This window comes from Gobius niger (assembly GCF_951799975.1).
Source record: "Gobius niger genome assembly, chromosome: 5".
In the NCBI taxonomy this organism is placed as follows: Eukaryota; Metazoa; Chordata; class Actinopteri; order Gobiiformes; family Gobiidae; genus Gobius; species Gobius niger.
Genome location: NC_136856.1, coordinates 39,664,188 through 39,682,781, shown reverse-complemented (window position 1 = coordinate 39,682,781; position 18,594 = coordinate 39,664,188). Strand labels below are relative to the sequence as shown.

The following is an 18,594-nucleotide window of genomic DNA, read 5'->3' as shown; positions in this document are numbered from 1 at the left end:
GTGCCATAATTGGTGAGAACCACTGGAATAAACCTTCTATCACGAGCCAAATGTATTAGCCCTGCTGAAATATAAAGCTACACGTGCATAATATTTAATGAGATGCAGTAGAAGTCACAGACGAAGAACAGGAACACGAGGAATTGTCTATGACACTGATATTGGCCAAATGTGTATCTCGGCCCATCTCTATTTCTTTGCTCTCCATTATACATCAGAATGTTTTATTTTACTGCTTTTTACTTTTTGTTTAATAAATATTGGCACCTTTTTAGGCAGCACGTGTTGAGTTTCCTCTTTGGTAAAGATCAAAGTTCTGAATTTGAGTAGCTGGGATGTTGGAACTCATTAGCCCAAACTCTTTAAGGCTTTTTAGAAGATGTAAATATAGAATTTGAATGTTTGGCTTGGATTTCCTCTATTTTTGTGTCTCCAGTAAAGCTGATTCAGAAGGAACTGGCTCGAACTCACTTTCAGCACCAAAAATGCCATTTTGAAGTTCATGTAAATAAAATAAAGGGTCTGGATGAATGTGATTTGTGCAGCTCCAACATCGACCCCCCCGACCCGGGAACAGACAAGTGGAAGAGAATGGACGGATAAAATATATTAGAGAATAAACCCCTTGTTCAAGAGGCTCCTCAATATACACAAAAGTAAGTTTGTACAGGTTCATAAATGAAGTAACACAAGTAACGATGTGTTAATAACTGTTATATATTGTAATGTTAATAAAGTTTCTATCTGCATCTCATTAAAGCCGTCACTCTGCACCGACTCACAGCTCAGAACAATGTTACTGCAGATGAAAATAAACCTGGACAAACCTTTTAAAGTGATCGACCCACTCTTTAGATCTGTCACTTTGCACTGACTGACAGCTCAGACCTGGACCAGGAGGATCTGAGTTCCTGGTGGAAACAGAAGTGACAGTGAGAGCAGGTTACAGAGGAGGAAAGGACAGAAAAACTGGACAAACCTTTTAAAGTGAGCGCCCCACTCTTTAGATCTGTCACTTTGCACTGACTGACAGCTCAGACCTGGACCAGGAGGATCTGAGTTCCTGGTGGAAACAGAAGTAACAGTGAGAGCAAGTTACAGAGGAGGAAAGGACAAAAAAACTGGACAAACCTTTTAAAGTTGATGCTCAGACCTTTGGACCTCAGAGACTCACAGCTGGGTTTAGATCCGTGTTTGCTTCTGGTTGTCGACTCAGGTGTTTCCAGTTTCCTCCTGCAGAAAACAAAACAATCCTGAACCATGAACCTGTTTCAGAGTCATTTAAACATCTTATTTTTCACTTATAACAAACACAGATCATATTCCTCCATTTGAGATTTGAGTATAAATGTGAAACTAGTTTGTAGTTTTTAGATAAATGTTGATTTTTATTGAACAAGGAAAGTCCCTCCTATTGCTGTCCTACGTGCTCTTAGTTGTAGCAGCAAACTCCACTGAGCCAACACTTGAGTCTCAAAGTCGCTGAGGTCGTTTCTAAACTGGCCACACGTGAGGGGACATGGAGTGACGGATCTGGTTTATTATTGTAACTCCCTTTTTACTCTTTTAACAAATCTGCTTTGAATCGTCTTCAAATGGTTGAAAACGCTGCAGCTTTAAAGAGGATCTAGCAGACGGTCACACATGACTCCCATTGATCCTCTCTGCACTGGCTTCACATCAAACTTCACATTGAATTCAAATGTTTTGTTTTGACTTTTAGAGAACTTTATGCTCAGGCTCCCAAAACGTATCTGACCTGCTGTGCCCCTACTCCTCCAGTCGCACCTTTAGGTCCTGGGGCCAGAACCTCCTCACTGTCTCAAGGACCCGCTTTAAAACCAGAGGAGACTTGTCCTTTGTCCCTGTGGGGAAATGTGTGCTCTGCTTTGACCCCTCCTTTGATGAACCCTGAGGAGCAGTGGGCGACCGTAGAGCAGCGCCCAGGGATCCATCTCCAGATCTCGAGCCAGGCTGATGCTCAGAATCACCTGACTGGAGGATTAACCGAGAGAAACCAGACACTTTGAGGAAACTCATCCAGTCCTGGAGAGAGAAACATGCTCCTCACAGACGCCCACACGGACCAGGGACTGAATCTTGTGCCTGTGATTTCTTCATACAGAGCAGACCCTCAGCTCTAAACTGTCACCACAGAGAGTCGTCCAGTCTGAGGACCACAGTGTGTCTGGAAACTGTGACTGACCAGAGAGATGAGGACAAACCTTTTAAAGTCATTGCCCCAGTCCTTAGATCTGTCACTTTCCATGGACTGACAGCTCAGGTCAGGAGCAGGAGGTTCTGAGTCCCTGAGGGGAACAGAGGTGACAGTGAGAGCAAGTTACAATGGAGGAATGGACAAAAAAACAAACCTTTTAAAGTTGATTCTCAGAGGTTTGGACCTGTCACTTCTCAGGGACTCACAGTCGGGTCCAGAACCGGCTCTGGATTTCCTTCTGGTTACAGACTCAGGTTTTTCCACGTTTCTCCTGAAAACAACAAATGAAGCGGATTCTGAATCATGTGCAGTAAAATGTAAATCACTTTTCTTTCTTATTCCAATAACTGGAACAGAGATATTTTGCATCAGTAGGAGAAATATGTGTAAAAGTTCAAATGTTCTTGTTTTACATCAGTTTGTACTTGAAACACGCTGTCGGCTCAATAATGTCTCAAGGTTTAGGCAAATATGTGTTTGTTATTTTTGAGGAAAGTCTCTCCATGTTTGTATCATTCGAGGCTCCAGGGCTCACTCTACGACTGCACTCACACTGAAAACACTTCTGCTCAGAGGAAACATAAGTCCACAAACCTTTTGGAGGCGACATCCCCGTCCTTAGAATCAGGACCAGGATCAGAACCAGGACACGTCTCATCCATTTTCTTCTTCTGTAAAACAGAACGTTTGAATGAATGACTCTGACCACCATCAACCACAGTCACATAATGCAGTGTCTCCCTACCTTTTGTCTTTGCGTGACCCCTTGACTTTTCATTTCTACTCAAAGTTCCCCTAAACTCTCAGGTGCAGATAAATACTTAGAGAATGATCCTCTGAACTCACATTTATTGGTATTTACTTGTTTATTGTGTTACAAAATAAAGCAAAAACACTGAAATCCAAACTTTTTTACAGCAAATGATCCTGAAACACTGTCCAGTTTCACCTCCTTTTTAGTTCTCCTGATCAGCACTCGCACCCCCTGGGGCCCCCGTACCCCTGCTTGGGAAACACGGACATCATGGCAGTGTTAATGTCCTCGACTGAAATATTTAGTCTTAATTTTAGTCAAAGTGATATTTTTGTGACTAAAATTGGACTAAAACTAAATTAAAAGTTTCTCATGAGACTAAAACTGTGACTAAAATGTCCAGATATTTGAGTCGACTAAAATCAGACTAAATAAAAATGAAAAGGAGAGACTAAAATCATCCAAACTTGTATTGAGCGTCTGAAAGAGCCTCAGATCATGTAAATCCTCTGTTAAAGGATCAGCTCTGAGCTTTGTTCATGTGGAGCAGCTCCATGAAGCAGAGGAACAACATTAAACATGATTATGATCAATATTATCAATGCAAAGTCCACTCAATTAGTCTTAAATTTAGTCGACTAAAACTAGACTAAAATTATAGATATTTTTTCGACTAAATCTCGACTAAAATTAAATTACATTTTAGACAAAAGACTAAAACTTCATTAAAATATGTTGTCAAAATGAACACTGCATAATGGACTCTTACAGGCAACAGAGTGAAGTGAAGTGTCTTGCCCAACGATGCAACAACAGTAACATCCCAGTAATCAGCGACTCATACTCCCAATAATGGACTATGGAGACATTGTTTACCAAAACACCACAGATGCTGTTCTTAAACCACTGACGACACTCACAAACTCGCTCTGCACATTTGTGCTTCCATGTCATTATCTGACTCATCACTGAACTATGTACAACACCCTTGACTGGCTCCAACCCAAAGACAGAAGACGCTCCACAGGATTATTCTAGTTTATAAATGTCTTCCATATGATTATCCTACATATTTAAAACAGCAGACGGTTCCTTTCACATCATCATACGCACTCAGAGATCTGGACCAACCGTTCTATCAGAGCCACATGTAAAAAAGGAGGAGGCAGGAGAGCCTTTCGTTATAAAGCCCCGTCTGACTGGAATCAATGATCAATAGAACTTAGATCAACGACATCGTTACATATATTCAAAACATCCTTGTACAATCATCGAAAAATAAACATCTCTCACCAATGCTGAGCTTCCGTGTTGTTATTGGACTAATGTCTCTGAGCTGCTTTTCATCATTTTATTTCTACTGTCACTTTGTGCTTGGATTTGTGCAGATCTATTCCCAACAGTCCATCCTAGAGCTGCAGCAGAGGGATGATCATTATTATTAGGCCTAGAGTTCCGGGTTCCTCGAGCTCAGACACGGAGGCCTTTTTTCTTCTCTTTTCATTCATGGTGTTTATAACATGTCAGCTCTTGGATTTCCCGTGAGGGCTTTGTAAATTAACATGTATTTGCGCCTTTTATGCCAGTGTTTGACTGCGGTCAAGTGAGCGTCATCCGCAAAATGCCAGTCAAGCCGTAATGTTGTTTTGTGATGCGCGATTATTGCAGCTAACACGGTCGGCCAATGGGCTCAGGCTTAGGGACCGTCAACAATGTAACTAAAGCTCCTTTTTCTTACATATAGGGGTTTTAAAGAGTCCTTTGAAAAGGTTTCACTCATTTCTCAGTGGGTTATTGTTACTCACCTCTCACACTCACTGTGTGCCTAATATGACCCAATTTCACTGTACAATTTATGAATAAATACACTACCAATATGACTATTTGGTCATTTTGAACATGTAACTAAAGCTCCTTTTTCTTACATATAGGGAAGGTTTTAAAGAGTCCTTTGAAAGGTTTCACTCAATTCTCAGTGGGTTATTGTTACTCACCTCTCACACTCACTTAAGTTACATGTTCAAAATGACCAAATAGTCATATTGGTGGTGTATTTATTCATACATTGTACAGTGAAATTGGGTCATATTAGGCACATAGTGAGTGTGAGAGGTGAGTAACAATAACCCACTGAGAAATGAGTGAAACCTTTCAAAGGACTCTTTAAAACCCTCCGAAATGGCGGAAAGATTCCATTTTTAGAGGAGAAATGACATTGTTGACGGTCCCTAATTCTCCGTACATTGGTCTCGCGTATTCACAGTCGTCTACGTTTAAGAGCACGTACATTATGTTGTTGACGGTCCCTATTATTCAGTGCATTGGCCTAGTGCAGTCGTGGTAATAATCGACGCTTAAAAGGACGTACAACACAAAACAAAAATGCTGTTCATAAAATCAGCTCCGTTTCCATAAAGACACTAAACTTGTATATAAAACACATGTTGATGACGTCAGCACAATATGGCAGCTGTAATATCACATCAGATCTTTGCCTTTATGTTTGAAGCGTCTTGTTTCTTAACTGCGTCACAAACGTTTCTGCGTCGGCCGTAAAAAAAACAAACAAGACGGATTCAAACAAATGCTAATAATTATAGAGTGAATGAATAATGACGTGGACCTACCTGGACCTGCCCGAAGGCTTTACACCTGCTGGAACTCGGGTCTCGGTTTAGTCCGGGTTTGATTCTTCTGGAGGAAAATCCGATCCAGCCGCAGCTTCACGAAGACGTTTCACTGGTGAAGAATGAGGCGAGAGTTTACTTTCACTTTGGACGTCGTTGCGTAACGGGGCTCACCTGAGGGTTTCCGGTGTCACGCGCACACAGACTCTGGAGATGAAGAAAGAGTGAATCACGCGCGGGATCAGCGTTTACAGGAAGTGTGTGTGAAAGGAAGCACGTGCGCTTTTATTGACGTTGTTTTTTTTTTTTTTTTTTCATCTTTTATTTTGAAACTCCTGTAAATTTACCGCATTAAACAATTTCAGCATCTGATTCATCCCACACAGAAAATCTACGTGTGTTTGTCAAATAAAAAATAATAAAAAAAATAAAATAAATCCAATCAATGAAGCCTGTAGCGACCCCTTGTGGCTCATTGTTGCAAGTCAAATAAAGTCAAATAAAATAAGTTCTCAGATAAATGACAATGAGCTACAGGATCAAACACATTTCAGCAGCATCGCACATTTCTGCCACAGTTTGGTTGGATCTTCTGACAAAACTCAAGGAGGATAAAAACAAACAAAATTAATTTTTAAAACAGTTAAAATTCGGCAGCTGCTTTTTCCATTTATTTGTGTGAATGTGTTTTTTACCCATAATGATTATAAGGTTCATTAAGAGTGAAATGTCCCCAAGGCCGTGGGAACCCAGGGTGCTGAGGGCTCTGCAGCCCCCGCTGGTGGAGGGTTCGTGAACTGCAGGCAATATTAACCCCTTAACTCCCACCTGAACCGAGCACATTTTCTCCAGCTTTACCCCAATCCAAAAGCTTCTGGAAACAAGGGGTGAAAATAGCGACAAAACTGAGACGAAAACAAGGATGGAAATGTGAAAAAAGTGAGAAAACATTGACGAGAAAGTGACAAAAAATCCACAAACATTTGACAAAAATGTGACAAAAAAATGGACGAAAAGGTGATAAGAATTTGACAAAAAATGTGAATAATTTGACGAAAAAATTACGAAAAATTGAGGAAAAAATGATAAAAATGGAGGAAAATATGGACAAAAAAGTGAGAAAAATTTACAAAAATGGACGAAAAAATTACAAAAAAATGGACAAATAAGTGATAAGAATTTGATCAAAAAATAACAAAAAATTGTCAAAAAAAATATTACAAAAATGTGACAATTAACTGAGAAAATTGTGAAAATGTGACAAAAAAATTACAAAAATCTGATAAAAATAATAACAAAAAAATGACAAAAAAAATGACAAAAAAATGACAAAAAAATGACAAAAAATGACAAAAAAGACAAAAAAAAGGTGTGGGAAAAAAGCAACAAAACTGAGACGAAAACAATGATGAAAATGTGACAAAAAATGTACAAAAAAATGACAAAAATTGACAAAAAATCGACAAAAAGTGAGAAAAATTTGATGAAAAATTGAGAAAAAATGGACGAAAAAGTGATAAGAATTTGATCAAAAAAATGTGAATAATTTGATGAAAAAGTGGCAAAAAAGTCACGAAAATGTGACAAAAATGAGTCGACTGCCCGACAAAAAAAGTGATGAAAAAAAATCTGACGTGAGGAAAAAGATCCATTTAGTTTTGTAGGTCTTTCAAATGAGGCGTTACACTGGCCTACAGGATTTGGGTAAAGCTGAACTGGAGAAAATGCTCTCGGTTCAGGCGGGAGTTAAGAGGTTAATCAATAGGATTTAGTCACAGAAACAGTATTTTGGGGGCACATTTTGTCCCTCAGCGCCCCCAAACTAAAACATCTTCCCACGGCTCTGAATGTCCCTCGTCAGTTTGGAGTTATACATAAGAATATCTTCAATTGTAAATTGCTCGAGATCATTAATTTGAGTATTTAACCAGCGATGAACCTCCTGCCGGAACTTTCCACTCACTGGGCAAGAGAAGAATCGATGTTTGTTCTGGATTTAATGACAAAAATCACACGGGTCGACTTCAAAACCAAATCTACCCTTAATGTCTCCGCAGATGGACAGTCATTATGAAGAGTTTTAAATTGCATTTCTTTTACTTTGGGTGTGATTTTATAAATGTCCAATGTTTTTCTGACATTGTTGGATTTTGTCATATTTGAAGTTTGATCTTCCATCATAATCATGACAGATCTGTTCTTTGAAAGCTTGATTTACAGATTCGTTGTCACATGTTTTGTCTGTGATGCTTAATTCTCCTATTTTTAAATGTGGAAGTTTGATTTGGACGGTAGAAAAAAATATGATGTTTTTGATCAGCTGCGTCAAAGCCTCTGGGAGAGATTTACAGATTTCCCTTTATTCTTTGAGAGAACCTTGAAAATGAAATGTGTTTTTTAGGCAAGGCGAGTTTATTTGTAGAGCACAATTCATACACAAGGCAATTCAAAGCTTCACAGTTGCATAAATACAAGAAAACAAATAGAATCAATAAAAACATCAACATAAAATTAATCAATTCCAGTAAAAGGCGAGAGTGCAGATAAAACACTTTCAGTCATTTGCATCGGTAAAAAGAACTGTTTTCAGCCTGGATTTGAACATGGTCAGAGTCGAGGCCTGTCTCACATCCTCGTGAAGACTGTTCCAGATTTTAGCTTTAGCCTCACCGTGTTTAGTCCTGACTCTGGGAACCACCAGGAGGCCCCTCCCTGAAGTTCTCAGGGCCCGAGATGGTTCATACGGCTGTAACATGTCAGAGATGGACTTTGGAGCTAAACCATGAAAAGACTTGTAACGAGCAGAGCTGTTTTAAAGTCTCTGAGTGACAGGAAGCCAGTGCAGAGACCGGAGCACTGGACTAATATGCTCGTGTTTCCTGGTTCTTGTCAGGACTGGAGCAGCAGCGTTCTGGAGCTCGTTTAGAGAGGCCAGTGAGCAGCCGTTACAGTATCTAACCTGCTGGAGACAAACACATGGATAAGTCTCTCTAAGTCTGGTTTTGACACTGTTCCTCTGATCTGAGCCATGTTTTTCAGATGGTAAAAAGCTGCTGAGTCCATGATTAATCCCAGATTTCAAACCTGATTTTTTGGTTTTAGAGCGAGAGACTCAAGGTGACTGAAAACACTTTGTCTTTTTAGTTCTTGAATCTGTAAAATGTCACCGTTTATTTCCAAAATGTCATGTACAAAGATAAAGCCTTTTTGTTTGATACAATTCCTCTATTATTCCACAAGGTGGCGCAATGAGGGGTAAAGTTATGGGTAAAAAAAACATTTTCCAATGATGTAAAACTGGTTTGTGAAACTCAGAGAACTTAAAAGGTGGTTCAGAGATTTCAAAGTCACATTTCAAAAGAAAGTTTAACCCGACAAACTTCTTGGAAATACTTTTTGGAATGTGACGCCATTTTGAATCTGGCGTCAATAGAAGTTCTTTAAAGGTTAGTGCTAGATCGTCTGCTCGGGAGGGACGGTCTGCTGTGATTTCGTACAGATCTATGAGTAAAAATACAAATAATTCTAACCCTAACCCTAAAATGAACCATCTCCCTGGCCCTAACCTCTTAACTCCCACCTGAACATGTTTTCTGCAAATTCTCCAAATCTAAAAGCTGCTTCAAAACAGAGGCAAAAAACTAGAAAAAAATGAGGATGTAAACGCAACAAAAAAAGCTCAAAAGTGACTAAAAGAAGCGACAAAAATGATAAAAACTCAACAAAAAAGTGACAAAAATCCAGCAAAAAAGTGACAAAAATCCAGCAAAAAAGAGACAAAAATCCAGCAAAAAAGAGACAAAAATTTAGCAAAAAGTTACAAAAATCCAGCAAAAAAGTTACAAAAATCCAGCAAAAAAATGACAAAATCTCAACAAAAAAGTGACAAAAATCCAGCAAAAAGAAGAGACAAAAATCCAGCAAAAAAAAAAAGACAAAATCCAGCAAAAAAAAAGACAAAATCCAGCAAAAAAGAGACAAAATCTCAACAAAAAAGTGACAAAAATCCAGCAAAAAAGTGACAAAAATCCAGCAAAAAAGTGACAAAAATCCAGCAAAAAAGTGACAAAAATCCAGCAAAAAAGTGACAAAAATCCAGCAAAAAAGTGACAAAAATCCAGCAAAAAAGTGACAAAAATCCAGCAAAAAAGTGACAAAAATCCAGCAAAAAAGAGACAAAATCTCAACAAAAAAGTGACAAAAATCCAGCAAAAAAGAGACAAAAATCCAGCAAAAAAGTTACAAAAATCCAGCAAAAAAATGACAAAATCTCAACAAAAAAGTGACAAAAATCCAGCAAAAAGAAGAGACAAAAATCCAGCAAAAAAAAGACAAAATCCAGCAAAAAAAAAGACAAAATCCAGCAAAAAAGAGACAAAATCTCAACAAAAAAGTGACAAAAATCCAGCAAAAAAGTGACAAAAATCCAGCAAAAAAGTGACAAAAATCCAGCAAAAAAGTGACAAAAATCCAGCAAAAAAGTGACAAAAATCCAGCAAAAAAGAGACAAAATCTCAACAAAAAAGTGACAAAAATCCAGCAAAAAAGAGACAAAAATCCAGCAAAAAAGAGACAAAAATCCAGCAAAAAAGTGACAAAATCTCAACAAAAAAGTGACAAAAATCCAGCAAAAAGAAGAGACAAAAATCCAGCAAAAAAAAAGACAAAATCCAGCAAAAAAAAAGACAAAATCCAGAAAAAAAAGACAAAATCTCAATTAAAAAGGGACAAAAATCCAGCAAAAAAAAGACAAAATCCAGAAAAAAAAGACAAAATCTCAATTAAAAAGTGAAAAAAATCCAGCAAAAAAAAAAGACAAAATCCAGAAAAAAAAAGACAAAATCTCAATTAAAAAGAGACAAAAATCCAGCAAAAAGTCATAAAAAAGTGACAAAAACACATAAGGGAAATAAAAAGTGACGACAATGGCATAGAGGAGAGAATGGATTTGGTTTTGGCGGGGGGTAAGAGGTTATCTCATGTTTTCACAGCAGACTGTCCCTCCGGAGCACACGATCTAGCACTAACCTTCTTTAAACCATTGTATTTTAAACTCATTGTGTTTTGTGTCTTTATTTAGGAGTTGACCTTTAACCTCCAGCGGAAACCGAGCACAACTCCTCCAGTTCGGCTTTACCCAAATCGAAAAGCTTCGTGAAAAAAGTCAGACGAAAGAAAAACAAAGTGACGTCAACGAGGCAACGACGTGAGGAAAAAGCTCCATTTAGGTGAGTTTTGTAGGTCTTTGCTTTCAAATGAGGCTACACTGGCCTACAGGCTGTGAGCGTGTGGATTTGGGTAAAGCTGAACTGTAGGAAATGCGCTCAATGGAAACTAATCTGCAATGTCAACACTGTGATATTTTGGATCAAACTGTTTAAATGTAGAGAAATCAGTTTGAAGCTTTTGCTGTGGATTAAACTGACATAAACATGAGGGGAAAGTATTAAAGCTCATTTCTTGTCATTTTACGTTTCCTTGTAAAAAAAAAAAAAGGACTTTTATCCCTAAAAACGTCCAAAATTTCTTCTATTTTCGGCGACAAAATGTGAATAATGGATTTAAAGGTTTAAATCTGTGCTTTTGTTTTGTGATTCGTTACAAAGACTTTCTCAGCAGATTTTGGATCTTGTTTAGTTTCACCTCTTACCACCCGCCTTAACCGAGCGCATTTCCTCCACTTCAGCTTTACCCAAATCTAAAAGGACTATAAGGGGAGCGCCTCATTTGAAAGCTAAGGCCTACAGAGCTGATCTCAGTGGATCTTTTTCCTCGCGTTGTCGCTTTTTCACCTTCTTTTTCAGCTCGTTTTGTTGCTCGTTTGGCTTTTTTTGATTCAAGATTGAGCAAATATTGTGCTGCAAAAATAAAATAATTCCAACCTCATAATTCACACATTTGAATGAAATCTAAATAAAAGTAAAAGAGAAGTTATGAACGTTATTATGAAAAGTCAAGTCCCCTAATACGACTAAAGCACAACTGAAAAACACATGTGACATTTTGATTTGTGATTTGTTTATTAAGATCCCCTTTAGCCACTGCCCCTAATAATAATAATAATAATAATAATAATAATAATAATAATAATATTAATAATAATAATAATAATAATAATAATAATAATAATAATAATAATAATAATAATAATAATAATAATAATAATAATAACAATAACAATAATAATAATAATAATAATAATAATCTACATTTTAGTTGTTTTGACGAGTTAAGAAGTCCTTGGGCGTTTGTCCTGGATTATTTCACTTGTTCTGAGATGTTTCTGACTCGTTTCGATACATTTCGTCCTTATTTCAGGTCATTTTCTTTGCCAATGGGGAAAGAAAATTGGTCTTGTCTCATTGGCAATTTTACTTTCTTATTACAAGCGAGATTTACCCTAGAACTGGTCTGAAATGTCCTCAAACAAGCAAAGCAAACTCGGTCCGATCAGGAAAAGTGTCTAAATGAGTGAAAACCGCTCAAAACAAGAAACATTTCCTCAAGTCAAGTCATTGAAATTTGACAAAAAAATGACAAAACTTTGATTAAAAAATGATGAAAAAATGACCAAAAATTGACCAAAAATTTAATTTTTTTTTACAAAAATGTGATAAAAATTTGACCAAAAAATGACAAAAATTTGATTTAAAAAATGACGAAAAAAAGACAAATAATTGACAAAAAAAATACAAAAAAATTACAAAAAGGTAAGAAGTTCTTGGGCATTTTCCCCATTGGCATTTTCTTTGCCAATGGGGAAAGAACATTGGTCTTGTCTCATTGGCAATTTTACTTTCTTATTTCAGGCGAGATTTACCCTAGAACTGGTCTGAAATGTCCTCAAACAAGCAAAGCAAACTTGATCAGGAAAAGTGTCTAAATGAGTGAAAACCAAAAACCAAAACAAGAAACATTTCCTCAATTCAAGTCATTGAAATTTGACAAAAAATGTCAAAAAAATGACAAAAAAATGACAAAACTTTGATTAAAAAATGTCGAAAAAATTACAAAAAATTGACCAAAAAAATCAATAAAAATATTACAAAAATGTGACAAAAATGTGATAAAAATTTGACCAAAAAATGACAAAAATGTGACTAAAAAAATACAAAAAAATGACAAAAATTTGATTTAAAAAATGACGAAAAAAAGACAAATAATTGACAAAAAAAAAAAAAAAAATTACAAAAAGTTAAGAAGTTCTTGGGCATTTGTCCCATTGGCATTTTCTTTGCCAATGGGGAAAGAAAATTGGTCTTAACTCATTGGCAATTTTACTTTCTTATTTCAAGCGAGATTTACCCTAGAACTGGTCTGAAATGTCCTCAAACAAGCAAAGTAAACTTGGTCCGATCAGGAAAAGTGTCTAAATGAGTGAAAACCGCTCAAAACAAGAAACATTTCCTCAATTCAAGTCATTGAAATTTGACAAAAAATGTCAAAACTTTGATTAAAAAATGACAAAACTTTGATTAAAAAAATACAAAAAAATGACAAAAAATGACAAAAATTTGATTTAAAAAATGACGAAAAAATGACAAAAAATTGACCAAAAAAAAATAAAAAATTACAAAAATGTGACAAAAATGTGATAAAAATTTGACCAAAAAATGACAAAAATATGACTAAAAAAATACCAAAAAATGACGAAAAAAAGACAAATAATTGACAAAAAATCTACAAAAAAATTACAAAAAGGTAAGAAGTTCTTGGGCATTTGTCCCATTGGCATTTTTACTTTCTTATTTCAAGCGAGATTTACCCTAGAACTGGTCTGAAATGTCCTCAAACAAGCAAAGCAAACTTGATCAGGAAAAGTGTCTAAATGAGTGAAAACCGCTCAAAACAAGAAACATTTCCTCAAGTCAAGTCATTTAAGCCAATGCTTGATATTGACTTTTTGTAGTGATGTGACAACAGAGTCTTTTGGAAAATGTTTCCGTCTGCAATGTTAGAAATGCAGAGAGTTCCAGGGTTTCATCCCTCTGAACAGAACAGCCTCTGTCCAGTCTGGGTTTGACATGATGGAAAAGTAAAATGACCGTTTACTGCGTGTCTTGTGTTAAACTTGTGTACGAACCAACTGAATACAAGCACATCATACAAAACCTTAGGGAGTTTTAACACAAGAGTCTTTTTAAAGAAGCAAAGAAGAGCAAAGTGCAGTCTGTTCTTCACCAAAGTCCAGCCTAAAGTTTGGTGCAACCTTTGAATATTTGTATATTTTCAGCACCGTAGCGCGAGACGTGCCGCCTTGTTTTGCACTAACTGTAGCTTCTCAATATCTCTTTCGGAGGCTCTGGACCAAACCACTGGGCAGTGATGTCAATGGGACAGAACAATGGTCTCGATCACCAGTGAAAGAACATTTTGGCTTCAATAATCTGAGCATCTTCTGAAAACCGCTGACTCTCTTCCCATGACAGCAACAGTACGATCAATATGCTCGGACACCTCAGTCTGCTGTCCATGATGACTCCCACAAGTTCTATTTCTTCTACTTGAGTGATCGCTGTGCCGTCCTCTGATAGTTCTCATTGTGCTTTTTCCTTTAGTTTCCAGCTAGATCCCAGTGTAATGCTTTTTGTTTTGGATGTGTTCACCACTCGTTTGTTTGCACGAGCCCACCTCGCGACAGACTTTCGATCGCTGTCTGAGGAGCTGGACAGAACATCAGCTGATGAAGCAGGTATATCGTGGTGTCATCTGCAAACATCACAGCTTCAGCCTGATCCAACACCAATGGCAGGTCGTTAGTGAAGATCGAAAAGAGCAGGGGCCCTAAACAGCTGCCCTGAGGTTCACCACATTGCAGTCGTTTTGAGAAAGAGAAACTACCGTTGTGAAAAACACGTTGTTTACGATGTGAAGGATCGCTGGAAAACCACCCAATAGCATGTAATGAAAACCCATAATGCTTTAGTTTTTCTAGTAGCAACTCATGATCTAATGAATCAAAAGCTGAAAGTGAATATCAGGCATTGGCTTAAATGACTTGAATTGAGGAAATGTTTCTTGTTTTGAGCGGTTTTCACTCATTTAGACACTTTTCCTGATCGGACCGAGTTTCCTTTGCTTGTTTGAGGACATTTCAGACCAGTTCTAGGGTAAATCTCGCTTGAAATAAGAAAGTAAAACTGCCAATGAGACAAGACCAATTTTCTTTCCCCATTGGCAAAGAAACTGACCTGAAATAAGGACGAAATGTATCGAAACGAGTCAGAAACATCTCAGAACAAGTGAAATAATCCAGGACAAACACCCAACAACTTCTTAACTCGTCAAAACAACTAAAATGTGGATTATTGTGCTCAAATTGAGATGTTTCTACTGATCTAGTTAAATACTTTTTGCAGTGTGAAATCTAATAAAACGGCTCCAACCAAATAGTTGTCACTGAAGTAAAGCAGTCGTCCACCATCTGTGTCGAGTGGCCCACACGATCTGCATGTTGGAATTATCCGTAAAGAATTGTTTTACTGTGACAATTAGTCTAGTAGGAAAATCTGAAACTGTAGCTTTTGTGGCGGTGCTGATGTTTGAATGTGTTAGTGTGAGGCTGTTTCTAAAGGTGGTCGATCGGCCATCGGCACAATATCACCAACAGTCTCCCTCAGACCAGTCGTGGCCGTGTGATCGTGTATAGAGTCACATGACCACACATCACATACAGCTTTATGCATGAACACTGCAGAAGAATTTGATCTGAACAATGGGCTCTCGAAGTAAAAATATAAAATACAGAATGCATTAAAGGATTATTCTTGATGAATACATGAAATATACAACTTATTTCTAGTCACAAGTATCATCAGCTTTTAGGGCATTTTGATGAATACGTCCATATCCACCTGTGCTTCTGATTTGCTTCTGAAGATTCAACAATTGAACTGACTATCAGCCAGTTCAGCTCTGGCAGCCATCTTGTTTCCACTGTGAAAAAACTGATTTGTTTATTTTTAAACCTATAAACCTAAGATTTCCTGTGAAGTGAGATATTGTCAAACTACACATACAGTGCAAATTTCATGAAAACATCGTGTTTAATGTTGCAGATATTTCATTTTAACTGACAGATAGTGCATGACTTAAGGTGCGACTTTTTGGTAAACATTCTCTTCTTATTTCTCCAATAAAAAACAAACGAAGGCGACAGCGATTGGCATCTTCATGAAATATGTTCCCGACATCTTATATTAACATAAAAACACGGTTGCCGACCCCGAACACTCCGGAACCACAAAAGTGTTAACGGAGCCTTTTTCAGGTTTTCTTACTGGACTAAATCTTTTCTAGAATTTGACTTCATGTTGACAGCAGGATAATGGCTCTGCAGTTTGACCCACTCAAACTTTGTGTGGTGTTTTCTGGAACTGGGACGACTTTAGCAGCTGTCCATGAAACCGGGAAAATGCTTTTATTGATACTTGTGTTGAAAATATGGCTCGCAGGTCCAGCTGTGTAATTGCCCACTATTTTCAGGAGTTTTCCATCCAAATCATCAACACCTCCCGGCTTGGTTTGATCTAAAGAGTTTAAACACTTTGTCACTTGCTTTGTGTTCATGTTTTTGAGTTGTAAACTGGTTTATTGATTCGGAGTTTGTCCACCTTATCAATAAACACATTATTAAAGTAATTTGCTATTTCACGAGGTTTAGTCAAAAGTGTATTTTCTGGTGCTCGACTGGACTGTTTTCCCAATATATTGTTAATAGTTGCACAATTTAAAGACGTCAAACTCGAGATGGATGAGTTAAAAACAGGGAAGAGATTTATTTTCCCCCAAACAAAATGATTTGATTCTAGAGATTCAGCTTTTCTTTGCGACTCCATTTTCCTTCACATGTTCTCAAAAGGAAAAAGCTGAAACAAGTTTTTGAAGCAGGTTTATCATTAAAAACACTCAAAAAGCTAAAGTCACTGAAACACAAGTTAAAGGAACAGTTTGTGAGATATTGAATGAATCTGAAGGGTTTTATCTGGACAGACAGATGGACAGTGAGACTCAATGAGCTGAAGCTTCAAAATTGCCGAGGGTTTCTGGTAGGTTGATGGAGCTAACTTATCAGTAATTAAGTCAGTAATCACACAAATAATAATTCAGTTACTTTATTGATTGAAGAACATACAGAATAATCAATGTGCTTTAATCTAAAGCGCTCGGTGTAAATGTATATGACACAATAGGGAGCAGCACATATACAAAGCCTTTGTTATTTTAGAGCAGTGGTTCTCAACCTTTTAGAGCCGCGACCCCCACCCGGGTCAGACCGTGGGAAAAACAGGGACTTTAACCCCTTAACTCCCACCTGAACCGAGCACATTTTCTCCAGTTTGGCTTTACCCCAATCCAAAAGCTTCTGGGGAAAAAGGTGAGAAAATAGCGACAAAACTGAGACGAAAACAATGATGGAAATGTGACAAAAAAGTGACGAAAAATTTATGAAAAAATGACGAAAAAGTCTCAAGAAATTGACAAAAAATGGACGAAAAAATGACCAAAAAAAAGACAAAAATTTGATAAAAAATGTGACAAAATTTAACATTTTGGTTTTTTTTTGCCTTTTTTTTTTTTTTTTAAGTTACAAAAATGAGTGTAATTCCCAACAAAAAAATGATGAACAAAAAAAAATGTGACGTGAGGAAAAAGATCCTCTCGGTTCAGGCGGGAGTTAAGAGGTTAAACTATACAACTCTTAAAAAAACAAAGAAAAAACAATGGTTAAAACAAAAATGAATTAAATTTAGAACAAATAATGGCACCCTGGTAAAAGAGCATGTTTGCTACGACGCCATAATAATAATAGTAAAATATATATTTTATCTCTATGCTCTGGCGACCCCCTAGTGGGTCCCGTTTTAGAGCAGTGGGACATTTGTGTCGTCAGGTCATTTTCCACTCTGGATCATGGAAACAAAAATGAAATCCTCTAAAAGGGAAGAAATAGTCCAAATATTTACATACAAGGATATATTTCATTGTGGCGTCATGAATCCTGTGAAGAGCAAGTTCATCTGAGGTTTAGTTCACGCTCTGATTTAAAGGAACTCAGGAAGAATCAAAGTCTGTGATTCAGCAGCGACACAGAGGAACCCGGGCGCTCCAGCCCAAACCCGGCAAACAGAGGCTCAGAGAAACTGGAGCTGACGGTGTGGAGGTGCATCAGACGTCCATCAGATAAAACCTGATAGAAGGTCAGAGCTCCAGCCTCAGTGTCCAGCAGCACACCTGCTCTACCTGAGGACATGCTCCAATACGAATCTATTTTCCTTTTATTATGACACAAATACCCCCTGCCTCCCCTGACCCTCAGACTCCAGGACTGATCATTGCCTCCAAACCTACACTCCTCACTGTCCCCATTTCTTCTGATTCCTTTGTAACTCACTGCTATCTCCACGTCCCCTCTAAGCTCCGCCTCCCAGTAGCAGCGGCCGGTCAGAGCCGTGGAGCTCAGGACCTGAGAACAGGAGCTGAACCTGTCCTGGTGAGGTGGGAACAGCTGCAGCCTCTTCACGTGGGTCACAGAGCGTTTATCCTGGGACAGTTCCAGTGTGTTGTTGGCCGTGTTCGGATCCAGAAAGACTTCACACAAATCTGAGACACAAATACACAACATCACTTCCTGTTCCTGACGACAGTGTTAAGGGTACGAGGCTACGCAGGCGCTGAACATGAGGAACTTGGATTTGTAACTGAGGGAATGCAATGTCAGCAGAGAAACAGAATAAGTGTGAAATGTTCTTTGTCCAGAACATTGAGGGTTTAGAATAAAAAGGATGTTCATCCTGTCTATAGATGAAAAACAGTTACATCTAATGATATTTGAATAGAATTGTCAAAGGAAAGTGATCTTGAAGTAAAAGTATGTGCATGGTTAAATAACTTGCATGGATGAGCTTCCTTTAGCCGCTATGGGTGAAGCCGACGCCTCCACAGTCCCTCCATTATTCACAGTCTACTGTTTACAACACACCAATGACATCACT

At 37.7% G+C, this 18,594-nt stretch overlaps 1 protein-coding gene across 1 annotated transcript in view; it reads right to left on the bottom strand.

The window, feature by feature from the left end:
• LOC306962771 (uncharacterized protein) overlaps positions 1–18,594 on the bottom strand; it is a 1,040,752-nt gene that overhangs the window by 537,504 nt on the left and 484,654 nt on the right. Inside the window, exons 10-12 of the mRNA XM_079556046.1 lie at positions 2,226–2,309; positions 1,132–1,233; positions 980–1,063 (exon numbers count right to left, since the gene is read on the bottom strand). Of these exons, the coding sequence (XP_079412172.1) occupies positions 980–1,063; positions 1,132–1,233; positions 2,226–2,309 (270 nt within the window). The remainder of the gene's footprint in view (positions 1–979; positions 1,064–1,131; positions 1,234–2,225; positions 2,310–18,594) is intronic.